Here is a 14,138-nt window from a genome sequence, read left to right as displayed (position 1 = left end):
CAAATAAATAAATAAAATCCTTAAAAAGAAGAAAAAAAAAAGACCAGAAAAATGTATGCCAACTGTTAATAGTTAGAATCCAAGCGTTGTTAGAGTGCTTTTTTTCGTTCTTTTGCTTATATAATTTTTAAATATAACTTATTTTGCTATAAATGTGTATTACTGAGGAGAATTTAAAAGGAGACTCACTACACATACACGTACACACACAGGAAACTCCAGGCCCAGCCCAGAAGAGGAAGTGGCCCCCATGGAAATGGGGCATGTGCCCAGTTCTGCACACACACTGGGAGCCTGTGTTCCTAAACCAGGGAGCAGCAGGGGTGGAACAGGTCCACAGTGGGGTGCGTTTGGTAGACAGCCCTTCCACAATGAGCTCTTGAACCATCAGGGACTGTTTGGACCCCAGACAGGGGCTCAGCTGTGGGCTCCCTGAAAGCAGGGACCCAGCAGAGTACAATGGTTTTCCTAGTCGCACACACTGTACACATTCAAATGCAGTGCTCTTTCAACAAATTTCCATTGATGAGAATGAACGGATGAAACACCTTAATGAGGAAGGGAGGAGAATATGCAGTCTTTATGCAGCCTTTTGAAGCTGTGAATTTGTCATTGATACAAGTCTTCGGTGGGAGCGGGGTTTCTGCGTGGACGGGAGCTTGACGTCCCATAGGCTGATGCCGTGAGTCACAGGCTGACAAACGTCATTGTAATTCTGGTGCATGGGCTGATGCCGTGAGTCACAGGCTGACAAACGTCATTGTAATTCTGGTGCATGGGTGTCCTGTCTGTGGACAGTGACTAGTCCTGGCTGCTTGGGAACATGCAGGGGCAAGGGAGCAAGAGGAATTCCGGGCACAGTGAGCCCTGAGCTGGCCCCTCCTGTTCTCCCCTTGCATGGGTGCATGTCATGGCGGCCCTTGGTCAAGTTTCCAGAAGGAATGGTTCTATTTTGCATTTAACGAAAGGTGAAGGGTCCCTTTCTCATATTTATGCTGAGAGGAAGTTACTAAGTCCCCTGACTGGCCTGAAATCCCTTGGCAATTTGGGGCAGATCCCTAGCTCCCCTGGCTCAGAGGGGTCTTAGGATGTCTGTGAGCATCCTTGAGCCACCTTGGGGCCACTCCTGGGCTACGTGGCACACCCTCATACCAGGGTATCCGCCACCTGCCCTTGGACCCCAGAAAGGAACCTGGCAATCTGCCAATGTCCCACAGACCAGCCTCTGAGCTGTGCATCCCACATGCACCCCACTCCCTAACAGAGCCGCCCTGACACTGACTGTCGCCTTTCTTTGTGCTTCCCAGGTATCCCTGGGGTCCCAGATTGACCTACAGAAAAAGAAGAGGCGGGCGCCAGCCCCCCCAATGCCGCAGCCCCCGACGCCGCAGCCCCCCATGCCGCAGCCCCCGCCGCCAAGCCCCCTGGTGCCCTCTCGCACACAGGACAGGGAGGAGAACAGGAAGAGTGCCACAGGTGAGTGCACAGCGCTGCCGTCTGCACGCCTCTGAGCCTCGTCTTGCGTGGGATTTTGGCACTGCTATTAACTCTTGCAGTCGCGTGCTCCACAATGGCACTAACTCAGAAAATATGCTAAGGAAAGAAAGTCTGGAAATAAACACTTGCGAGTTCACTTAGTATCTTACAGGCATATTTTCCGGGCATCCTGCAGGCACGGAGGCAGGGGCGAGTGGGGAAAGGGCGGAGGATGGCTGAGGATGCTCGGGAGGAGAGGAGTGGAGCCAGATGGCTGAGTGCGCGCATGTGTGTGTCTCCCTGATGGAAGGACATGTGTTCTTAGGATGACGACTGTGCAGGCTGTTTTGAAAGACCTCTAGTCCCAGGAGATTTATAGATCAGTTGACGATAGTTCCTTAATTTCTTGACCACCCTGTTTGAAATCGACCTCCACTTATATATATGTTGCAAACACCCTGATATTTTTGGGAACAGCAAACCGAAGGGAAAGAGGATGGAACCATAATATCTGTGAGCAGGAGACCTATTAGATCATTAAATGTCACCTCCTCATGTTACAGGTGGAGAGAGAAGTGGCAGGGGTCTCTAGATCCACAAGCTGGGGATGGTTCATTCAATTTTAAGCCAGCCCGTGTTTGTAATTTCATCTATGTAGGAACAAAGTGAGGAGTGGGGGTTACCTGATACAAGGCCCTGTGATTACCGGTGCATCAGCTCATGACAGAGCCCATCCGATGGCCGTGCTCTTGGAGCACCCTCACGTTTTGCCCTTGACCCCATGGCTGCGGCCCCCAAAAGGCAGACTCCCAATGTGCTTGCATTGTCAGTGTCCGAAACTCTAATATGAGCTGCTTGGCTGTGTGTCAGCCTTTTTTTTCCCTAGTCAACACCTCCCTGTTAATATCTCAACATTTCACCGCCGGGGGAGTGATTATCCTGAGGAACAATCATTTCATGCGAGTTCATCCTCTTTACCAGTGGAAAATACTACCAGATTTACAGAACCCATGATCAGCAGCTCCTCAAAATAAACCCTGTCGTCTCCTTTTCTGTGACGAGACCCCCGTTCTCCCTCCTGAGCTCTCGTCCACTCTTGTGCTGAAGGGATGACAGCCCTCAGATTTACAGTTCCTGCTTGCAACTGGAGGAAGCATCCACTTTAGGTGCTGGTGTGGATGTGGCTGAGTTGTGCCAGCCGCCAGGCCAGAAGGCCCATTTCAGACCAAGGGAGGGCCTCCAGATCAGCTGTGAAGGACTGACTCCCCACACTTGGAGAACCTGGCCGGGGTGCGGGCAGGCAGCCAGTGCCCAAGGGTGTTCAGGAGAGGAAGTTGGGTGTTTAGAAACTGAAAATTGTACGGACAAGTCCTTCTCAAAAGAGCGCACTGCAGGAAGGAGGTATGGACGGTAGTAATTCACTGCTAGTCTCTCTCTCTCATCCGTCAACTTTGGTTTGTGAAGATTGAGAAGGAAGCCAGAAGCTCCCTTACGGCTGACAGTGACCTTGAATACTTTGTGAGGTCAGGAGAATGGTAGAGGTCTTGGTGACAGTTTTAAGGGAGACTTCCATCCCCATCAGCGATCCCCATGAAGTAACAGTACGCTAGCAATACCACAAGCAGAACTTTTAACCCAAGTCTAGGCTTTACGTGAACAGATACAAATGTGAAAAGTTGACCCTGTCCACACACCCACACAAACAACCATCTTTCTATTCAGACACCTAGATATAAGAGGCGGAAAAAATTTGGAGCTTGCACTAAAATAGTATTGGATGGATTTGGGTCTGACCCAAGTTCCTTGGCAAACAAAAAGTAAGCCTTCCGGTAGAGAAAAGCTTCCAGGACAAAGCCTGTTCTTCCCACATGCCTCGCCCTTGGGGATGCATCCCGTGGGCCAACCAGACAATGCTCACCCGGACTGCTTGTGGCTTCTTTGCACTTTGTGGTGACAAATGATGTCTAGCCATGGGGACATCACGGTTCTCCCACATCTAGAGAACTGCAGTCAAGAGAAGGAATAAGTGGATATGTCTCTTGATGAATAAATTATCTTTCTCGATATTTATTAATAATCTGGAGGCGGGCATGAGGCACAGAATCTATTAGTTACTACACGAGTCTAAACATAAAAGCTCGAAGAACGTGTTTTTAAAAGAAATACTAGGAAGTGTGACTTATGGCACATGTGATTTCTATAGCTTTGCTATAGTAAGTCATTAACCTTCAAAAATCTTATTAGCAGAAGACAGTCATTTTCATATAAAATGGCAAATGGACCCCCCAGGTGTCAACAGAGCAGAAGGGCGCTGCCTCGAGGGTTCCAGAGGTCAGATGGAGCAGGGACGCAACCCCTAACTCTTTCTCCAAGTCGGGACCCACTTCAAAACAAAGTTTGAAAATTCTTACCCTAAACCATGGAACAGATTGCTGATCTAAATGGGCTTGAAAATGTAAGCTGCATTAGTGGGGATTGAATCCATAGTAGTTAACAGACAAAGATAACAAGAGGAAGCTAAAAAAAAAAAAAAAAAAAAAAAAAAAAAAAAAAAAAAAAAAACCCANAAAAACTAACATGTGCAAAAGGAGTTCCTTAACGTGACAGAGCTGCCGAAGGGACTTTTAAGAATAACTTCAAGCCCGGCATTTGGGAGTAGTGTGCCTGCCGGAAACAGATTGCAAACAAGTAGGTATTTTCAGAGTGGCTCAAGGAGAAGACACTGTGTGTGTAAAATGTTAAAGTGTGAGTGAGGTGGGATTTGATGCCTAGTGAGTTTGAATTGGATACCAGGCGTGGCTGGATTTGTTGGCAGGTGTGGTTGGATTTGGTGCACAGTGAGTCTCAATTTGGTACCAAGTGTGGTTGGATTTGATACCGGGTGTGGCTGGACTTCGTGGCAGGTGTGGTTGAATTTGATGCGTAGTGAGGTTGACTTTGGTACTGAGTGCTGTTGGATTTGGTACTGAATGTGGTCAGATCTGGCGCCGGGTGTGGCTGGATTTGGTGCCATGAGGCTGGATTTGGTGCTGGGTGTGGTTGGATTCGGTGCCGGGTGTGGTTGGATTTGGTGCCATGAGGTTATTTTTGATGCCCGGGTGAGTGACGGCCGCCTGTCATCCGTGGGAGGGCAGACAGTCTTTGGGCTTAACCTTCTGAAGTCACCCCCGTTGATTCCATGTAGGTGTTGGACGGCAGGTGCCACAAAAGCCTCCCAGAGGCTCTGCTCGGGGGCCCCCCCAGTTAGTGCTCCCCCCACCCCCGCCCTACCCTCCTCCTGACACGGACGTGGCGGAGCCTCTCGGCTTTCCTGGGGAGAGTGTTGGCTCCGAGGCCTCGGACCTGAGACCCACACGTACGTGCTTCTTGTTTTCTTTCCCGTATATGTTGACTGCCCATCTCTCTGCTCACCAGTGTCAGGACTGGGTTTCCAGACTTTCCATTCTTGCCATGGGGTGTATGTGACGTTCCTCTCCAGCTTTTCTTTATAAATGCTCAATGCAGTGTGTCCGATTTAACAGTGAATGCTCTCGGAATGCCATGCAGGTGCCCATAAAGAATGACTTAACTCATTAATCATTCACACTGCGGTGAGACCTTAGCCAAAATCGCACTGTGTGGGTGAAGACCGTCAGCTAGGAGCTAGTGTTCCTCGAATTAGAGCTAACCTCAGAGTGTCTGCAGATAGCAAGAGCCCATGCAGTCCAGCTCAGCAATTACGGGATTTTGTTGGTGAGCTCACTCCAACAAGCCGTGAGTGCAGAGGAGAGCCGTGTTCCAGGCCTGGGGGGACTTACGAATGAGAACCTTTGAATCGAACAGTCAGCGACCAAGCAGTAGGAGTGCCACCTTTTTCAGGGAAACTGAGGTAGCAGAAGAGGAAACAGCTTGAGTTCCGTCTAGAAATAGCCAGAATTAAAAGTCTCACTGGTGTCTGCTTCTCGTCACACCCTGGCTGAGACAGGGCTGTCTTCGTTGTTTCCTGAGATTTCTTTTGGACTTCCATAAATGCTATGTATAGCACTCCTGCCTCCTGAGGGGTAATCATTTTATAGATTTAACCATGTGTGTTCTGATGGCATCATTGGCATGGCAAGCCTGTGCTGGCCCCTTTGAGGATGCCTCCGTGTGGCCGCCATGCTTCGTTATAAAGGGACACAGTCCTGGACCACATTCTCGACCGTGCCCTGCCACTCTGCACTCCGCCCAGTGAACAGCCAGGGTCCATGAGTGACTGTGGCCTCTGGCTAGGAAGTTCATATTTTTCTGACATCGGACCCCTGGATCTCTTTCTGTCTTCTTTGGAAATGGTGATTAGCTGGCTGCTAGCTTCTGTGTAAAGAAGATAATTGTCGGATTACTTATCTATACTACTGTAGGAAAACTAATCCTGATCATTCCGTCTTTTCTGACAAATACTTCCTTTCCACCCTTCAAATACATTTGATCATCTTGACATTGGACATGCTTCTGGAAGCAGATAATGTCTCCAGGGTATTGAAAAGTGAAGGATCAGACATCTCGGTCTGAAAGATAACAGCCGAGGTGTAGACAGCTCTGGAGCTGTTCCATCTCTGAAGAGAGTGGGTCTCAGGCCCATGAGCTTCAGTGGCCAACTCTGTGGCTGTTGTCCTCACACCCAGAATTCTTCTGAGGATGTAGCTCAGTGAGGGGGGAGTAGGTGAGGGAAAACAGCAAAGCTGAACGGCAATTAGGGGATGGTGGCAAGACCAGTAGATGTGGGACCTGCATGGATGGGACAGCCAGGCCTCGCACACTTGGCCACGCCTGAACGGATGCTAACCTGCAGATCGCCACTTCCTCCTGGGCCTCCCTTCCCTTGGGGGGCACCGTCAGTGTGTGGCGTCTGCTGAGGAGACTGGCAGACAAGATTGGGGAGGGCTGCTTCCGAAGGCCAGCATCAGGCTTGGTAGGAGAGCTCCTGCTGGGTCTCTACGGTGCTGTGAAGTCATTTCCCGCCCTTCCCTTAGAGAGAATGGAACCGGGCAACAGACAAAGGATGAGGTTCCCCATCTTCTTGCTTCATGGTTCCATCCCCGACCCCTCCCGGGCCCATGGTATTCTCCCCATGCGTCCATTGCCCCGGACGCGTCATCAGACTCTCCTTGGCCATCCGGTCATAATTCCCTCCTCTTCTCTCCCCTTCTCTTCCCCTCTCATGCACCCACAGAAATGCCAGTAACCGAGTGGAGAAGGGTAGAAGGCGTGGGGGGGAGGAGGACCCTGCTGAGGTAGGGAGCTGGGGCTCTGCAAAGCCTCCTCCCCCTCCCTCTCCCTGCTCCCGCCTCCTGGCTGCTCCTGCACCCACACTGAATGCAGCCAACTTGGAGCTTCTATTTTCCCTAATGCGCAGAACTTTCCTGACCGTTTTTTGCAGCACTGAAAACCAGGATCTCTTGCCCAAGCAGGCAGAAAGCAACCTGCCTTCTTTGGTTCAGGACTTCAGAGCAGTGAAGGAAAACAAGTCCTTTGTTGTCACCTATCCACAAAATGTTGAAAACTGGGTGTTCCTTCCACCTGCCGCAAGGGAGCCACAGGCTGCTGGCACGTAACTGCCGGATGTGAACTTGGGCCCCTTGCTGGCGTATACAGTCTCACCTTCCCGTCAGGCTCCTGGCTCTTCGTGGCTGTGTGGAAGGAAGCTTGGTGGAGATGTTTTCATGCCAGCCACACACACTTGTACATCTCCTCCTGAGTTCGGTGTTAGGCCTGCGTTCCTTGTGAAAGAAATGGTGTGGTTCTGGTGGAGACTGACCCTGAGTACCTGCGAGGGCTGGGTGGTCCACAAGGTATGTCACACATGACATCTTGCTCAGTCCCCACCCCAGCGTGGTGGTTAGGTTCTGTCACTGGGAGAAACTGAGTTAAAAGGACTTACATCACTGGCCCAGGGTCTTATTGCAGGATAGGTTCAGCAGGAACTCTCATTAGGGCATCTCAACCCTCAGTCTCTGCTCTGTCCACCCCCTGTAATTCTCCCCACCATGCCAGAAACTCCCATGGGGACATCTTTGGCTTTGCACATCCCTTGTTATTTCTCCAACAGATGGTAGAGTCCACTCAGGTTGTTAAAAGAGGAAACATGCATTTTGTTGAAAACTGTGAGCTCGGCCAACCTCATGGATAAAAAGGATGAAAGTGCTGATGGGTGCTGGTCTGTACACAGATGAAGGAGGTGCAGGGAGATGAGTAATGGCTCGAACACAGCTCCACCCTTCATTCTGTTGTCTCTCCAGAACTTCCTATCGCAGCCATTTTCCCTCACCCTGACCCTGACCTCCGTAGGACCTTGGTGCAGCCCCTGTCCTCATGCTTTGCTGGTATATCCCCCTTTGCTGCTGCCAACATCCCCTTCCACCGCCAGCCTTCGCTGGCTGACCTTAGAACTAGCTGGACGTCAGGCCCTGAGCCCAGGCACAGATGCTTCATTTCCCGTCTTCATGCTGAAGGTGTTACTGATACTTGACACATGGCCATGAAAACCACGTTCACCTGCAACAAAGCCAAACGGAGAAGACCATGTGTTCTAGGTCAGAGCAGCATTTATCTGTGACCCCTGCACTCTTTTTGAACCAATGAATGGTTTGTAGGCAGAAGAGATAGAGTGACCCTCCGCTAATGTGTGTATGTGACTGAACAGGCCCCCTGTACACAGACCATCCTCCATCTCCCCCTGGGTAGACCCAGCCTGGACATCAGACTGATGTGAACTCTCTGTGTGTTCCAGGCACACACCCTGCCAGGGTCTCAGGAACCCATCCTACCACGCCTCCTGTCCAGACTCCTCCCCATCTAGGCGTTTTACTCTTAACCCTCCACACTGTATTACACACACTGGTTTAAGCTATTTGGAGGCCCTTCGAGTCTTATTCGTGTTTGTATCCATTAGTCAAAGTGATGCCTGACACACAGCATATGCTCAATAGCAGAATATACCAGAATATGTCTCACTGTCAATCATCAAGGATCAAATCCCAATGAAACACGCTCTTCCATTCAGCCTCATCGAACAGAGATGTGTTCCCATACCAGCTCAGCTCTGTCTATGGGATACTCTCCACAGGGTCAGCATTGTGTCAAACCCTTGCTGTGGTCATACTTGAGAAAGATGTGAGGATCTCAGTTATATTCAGCATCCTAGCCTCCCCTTCTTTCTTACTCATTTCCTGCTCTGACCTACACATTAGGACACCTTCGGTTGTGTGGTGGGTACTGCTAGAGTGGCTCCCAGTGGTCCGCACTGCCTGTGTTCACCCCCTTGTGTCATCCTCTCCCCAAGAACATGGACTGGGTTTAGTGACTAACATCACTGAACAGAACATGGCAGAAGCAATGGGATGTCACTTGTCACTTCTGAGAGTGGGTTAAAAAAAGACTGTGGCTTCCGTCTTGGATTCCCTCCCTCCCTTACTCACTCTGAGGAAAGCCAGCTGCCATGTTGAGAGCTGCTCTGTGGGGAGATCCACATGGCAAAGAACTGGAGGAGCCTCCAGCCGACAGACAGTGAGGGACTGAGATTCTCAGCCCACGGAGCATGAGAACTGAGTCCTGCCAACTCCCACTGAAGTGAGCGTGGAAGCAGATGCAAAGCCCGTAGTGGGGACCACGGCCCAGGGCACCTCGTTGCAGCCCTGTGAGAGACCTAGACTCAGAGGCAGCCATCCAAGCTGTGACGCAGAAACTGTGAGATAATTCATGCTTATTGTCTTAAGGCTCTGCATCTTGAGGTAATGTGTTCTGTAGCAACGGATCACCAATACAGGCTGAAAGTAAGAGAAACCCCTCTCAAAGCTACCTCCACAGTTGGGGAACCCCTCATCTCCTGGAACCGGAATCCCAGAGTGGGACGGACTTCAGTGAAGCCTAACCTTGTCACCAGGGACGTAAGCTTTGGGGTTGACCTCCTCTTCGGGCTGGTACTGAGGGGCGCTGGCTGCTCTGTGCACCACATCCAGACACCAGAATTTTCAGAGGAGGAAGAGAGACTATCTTTTCCAGTGGTTGCATAGGGACCTTTCCCAGACACCCCCAACTGCAGTTTCTGTTATGTGTCACTGACCACGTTGGGTGATATGCTTCCCCAGTCTCTGGTGGGAGTGGAGTGACCCAAGGTGATCGAAGCCCATCCGAACAGTTGGGGACAGAATCAAGTCCCTCTGATGTGTGGAAGTCACTGGTCAACACCAGAGCTCTGTGAACTGGAAACGCAGGGAATGCAGGCTGCGCGAATAGCCCACGGTGTCCCCTACAATACTCGGGTCGCAGCCCTGGGGTTAGTTGCCGTCTGGAGCATGTTGTGAGTGGGTGCAGAGAGAGGACCGTGTGCCAGTGGGGATGACTGAGTGGACAGAACGCAGCCTTTTCCAAGTCAGTTGGGGGCCAGTGTGAGGTACGTGTGCCCAGAGCTCATGGACTTGCTCTCTGCCACCCCCCGGGGCAGAAGTGGGGCTCCTCTTCCCTGGGTCCTGCTGTCAGCTCTTCCTGGCAGCCATGGCCGGAAGGGCCTGAGGACTGTGAGTTAGATATACTTATTGCACACGTAGGAGGAAAATGTGTGAGCTGTGTCGCATCTCAAATCCTTATGGCACAAAGGTCACCATGAGTATAATTACAGTAACAGTGGAATAGGGCTTCCAGGTCAGTCTTCTGAACTCCCTTTGTTTCATATGACTAAGCTTTCCTGCTAACCTGTCCACATCTAATCATGTACATAGGTGCGCTTTCGGTGCATGTCTGAGCCAGTATGCATGTGCATATGGATTTTTTTTTTCCCCTGCAACTTTCTAATCAGCTTGCTTTCTGCTGACATTGGATTTCATTTTAACCTTCATTGTGAATGACCATGATGGAGTGTATGTCACTAGTTGCATTGAGTTGTGTGTTTCCAAGGTTTGCAGAGCTGGTTTTGATTGGGCCATTAACAAATCATCCCTTATGCTTTCCAATGAGAAGATCCTGGAGATTTAAGGATCAATGCATATAGAGTTCAAATTACAGGTCCTCAAGGGGCTTTATATTTTTACAATTAAACCATTCAATGACTGTCCTTTTTTTAGACATTTTCCTATGATGGGTTTGAGTAAATCAGTCTTCCCTTGGCTATACATCACTGGGATGATGGGCAAAGGATTCTGAAGGCAGGAAAAATGGGTCCCTGTTCCCTGATCTAAATGACCTGTCCAGTCACAGCACCACTAGCAACACCATGGCAGTTTGTAGGTGGTTGTTTTTCAATCTATGATTAAGTAGCCCATTCTAAAGAATTTTGAGTTAATTCTAGAATAGGGAAATAAAATGAGAGAAATTAGCTAGCCATTTTCAATTAGAAAGAGTCATTTGAGTTTGCCTCATATAAAATTCATAATAATCATCATAATCATAATTCATATTTTAGGCAGAGTGACTCAGCAGAAGAACTGAGAATCTAGGAGTGCGTTGGACACAGCTCTGTGGTTTACTGGCAAATGGCTGTAATCAAATCCGCACACTCTGGGCCAGACACTGGCTGAAGGCTCTGGCTCTGTGATCAGCCGTGAACTTGCCTGAGCACAGAGCAGAGAGCAGGAAAAGATAGGCAAGAATTTTGCTGACGCCCCTCAACTGAGACCAGTCCTTTCTTTAAAGTCACCTAACACCAAACTCTAAAATCCAAACCAAAATCACCCACTTTGCTGTCTCAAAACAAAGCAGTTAATCTTCAAGCTTGTGACACAAACACAATTGTGGGAGTCTTGTTTGTGGTGGAAGGACCCTTGAAGCCTGGCAGGTGTGTGGCCCGCAGAGCGAGCCCAGGAAGCACTCTTGCCCTGCTCTGGTGTTTGTTTGCCACTTTCCTTCCCAGGGCAGGAGAGCTGGCCACACAGCCGCTCCCGCTGCCATGGGAAAGGGCGAGCATCCAGGAAAACAGGAAGTGGGTAGTGAGCAAATAGAAGGAAACTGGTGACTGTGGGAGCAAAGCCTGTCCCTACTCAGAAGCGCATTGGAAAAAAAAAAAAAATGGAACGGGATCTTTAGCCTGTTGTTATTGTACCTTGAAAACCATGAAATCCACCCAGCATGAGCAGAAGACGGAATGCTACTTAGAAGCAAAGCGGTGAGAATCACGATGGGGCTATGGATAGCATTTTTAAAACTCCCCTGAGCTTACTTCCCTTCGCTAATTATCTTTCAGTGCTTTATTTATTAGCTGCTATCTCCCTGACCTGAGAGAGAATTGAAGAAGTTATTGCCAAGTCAGTGCAACAGGTGCGGGCTGGACCCAGCTCACACCAGCTAGTGAGAACGGACTTTTGAAATCTTGGAAATTTTGCAAGCCAATTGCTAAATAGGACAATTATTAAAAAGTCAATTATGTAAGCTAAGAAATAATACAAAAAATACAGCAAATATTGAAGCTTCATCACTTCCTAATGACTTTACGACATGTTACTATTTCTGGGTTGTTGAGGTTATATACATATATTGAATCAATATGATTCAATAATTTTGTGATAGTGAAAATACTATATAATATTGTGCTACTGCAGATCCCTTTCTCAATGCCACAGTCAGCGACTGGCACCCATAGCTGGAAATCAACCATAGAGGGTTAAGGGAACTGAGGGTTATATAGAATTTACAACAAAGAGGGGCGTCTCGGTGGTTGAGTCAGTTAAGCATCTGACTCTTGATTTCGGCTCAGGTCATGATCTCAGGGTCGTGAGTTCAAGCCCCACATCAGGCTTGGCACTCAGCCCGGAGTCTGCTTGTCCCTCTCCCTCAGCTCCTACCCCTGCTCTCTCTCTCTCTCATAAATAAATAAAATCTTTAAAATAAATAAATAAATCCCACTGTTTAAAAACAAAAAGAATTTTTAACAAAGAGTATCATATATTTTGTTATCACTTGTAAATTTTGTGCTATCCATGCTTTATATCAGTAAAACTTTATCTATCAATCTATTGATTGATGGATCTACCTGTCCCTTTTGTTTTTTCCTGAGAGCAGGTTCCTAACCATTTAGCAATCTACCCCTGCAAAGGAATAGCTAATTGAAGTAGGAATGCTGACAGCAAATTTATCTTTGGTTTTCGCAAGCTGTTTGCCAAGCCCCGCGCTGGCACAAATAGTCTCAACAGGTCTCTGGGTCTCTTGAAGCTTTAACTTGTAGCATGAAGTCAGGTTAGGAAAACTTTTTTTTTTTTAACATCAAAATATATGAGGAACTTCTTTCTAAATTCATGCAAATTTAAGTTCTTCGCATAAGTAATGAATACGGCTTGATTTTTCGGGATTGTTGTTAAATATCATTATTAGTTCAAGAGTGAATAGAATAGGAATGAAGCCTTCCCCAGGTGACACTAGTCTTCTAGATTATTGTTTTAGGATTTGTCTGAGATGATGTGAATTCAGACACAGCCCTTTTTTATCTTAAGCCCTATCCCTGAGACCCTCACGGGCTTAAGCTACTTGCTCAAGTAACCCTTAAGGGAATGGCCCTTTCTCAAATGGGTCAGTCCCCCACTGAGAAGCCTCCCGAAAGGGTTTGCTACTTCAGAACAGTAGATCTCAACACACATGTGTGGGTGAGATCTTTCTCCAACTCAGCAAATCAATCCATATTTTCTCGGTTGATGCCTGAGCCCTGCTCAGGAACGGCATTATCAAGGTCAGGATGGATTGGTCTCCCATGGACAGCATCATGAAACAACATTATCTTCTTTTCCCCTGGAGCTCTGCAAGTAACTTGGACTTTTTGCCAAATACTCACAAATGGCTTTGCCTACCTACTGGCCAGCATCTCTGCCTGCAAGGTCTTTAAGGTTGTAGCAAATCCAAATAATTGTATTTGACAGCCTAAAAGACAACAGTGAGCTCAGTGCTGCTTATGATCCAGTTCTTCCCAGGGACAGAACTGTGTATATTGGATCAGTAGACCTTTTTAACAACTGACATCCACAGAGACGAGGAGGAAACAGAAGAAATAATAATCATAAGACGCAGCCGAGACATCACTGTCTTCGAGGCGTTAAATCTCCAGGGGCTGGAAGGTGAATGATGATGGCGATGTTCACTTTGCCAGAGATTGTGTTCATATGTTGCCATTTATTTCCCCCACAGTTTACTGCTGCGCATCATTCCCTACTCATGCCAAGCGCTTCTGATGGATGGCCCTTCCCGGAGCTCCGTACCTCTGACTTTCCCTTTGCCTCTGCTAGCCTGACTCCTATTCTTCTATTCTTCCACCTGTTGGCATAAAAGGGCTCATTTGTACCGCCATGGTCTACTTTCCCTAGAATTTACGTATAAATGCATAAACAACAGAGACTTGTGTGACCAACGTTCATATTTCCTCATAGGAGGTAAAACTTTGTGCAGATTCTAGGTTGATGACCTTGGCCCATCCGAAATTACCCTTTCATTGGTTCTTGGGCAAGTTCCTGGTAAGGACCTTGATTTATTCTGATTCATTATTAATTCATATTTTTCTTATTTGATACTCAGTTGCAGAATATCTTCTCCATTTAAAGTACATTGTGTCCACAGAGTGACCAGTGTAGTCAATTTAGATACACCTGAAATATTCTGCCTACCTGGTAAAACCTAAGTGCCTAAAATACATGAATTATATATATAATCTGTAGGAACTCACAGCACACACA

At 48.2% G+C, this 14,138-nt stretch overlaps 1 protein-coding gene across 3 annotated transcripts in view; it reads left to right on the top strand.

The window, feature by feature from the left end:
- COBL (cordon-bleu WH2 repeat protein) overlaps positions 1-14,138 on the top strand; it is a 164,655-nt gene that overhangs the window by 100,887 nt on the left and 49,630 nt on the right. For 2 of the 3 annotated variants that reach the window (XM_034665555.1, XM_034665551.1), the window contains 2 exons: positions 1,308-1,476; positions 4,661-4,831. In XM_034665555.1, coding sequence (XP_034521446.1) covers positions 1,308-1,476; positions 4,661-4,831 — 340 coding nt within the window. The remainder of the gene's footprint in view (positions 1-1,307; positions 1,477-4,660; positions 4,832-14,138) is intronic. The other variant, XM_034665558.1, reaches the window with a different exon arrangement.

This window comes from Ailuropoda melanoleuca, chromosome 1 (assembly GCF_002007445.2).
Source record: "Ailuropoda melanoleuca isolate Jingjing chromosome 1, ASM200744v2, whole genome shotgun sequence".
Lineage (NCBI taxonomy): Eukaryota > Metazoa > Chordata > Mammalia > Carnivora > Ursidae > Ailuropoda > Ailuropoda melanoleuca.
The sequence above is the reverse complement of the archived record's forward strand: the minus strand, read 5'-3'. Positions and strand labels throughout refer to the sequence as shown.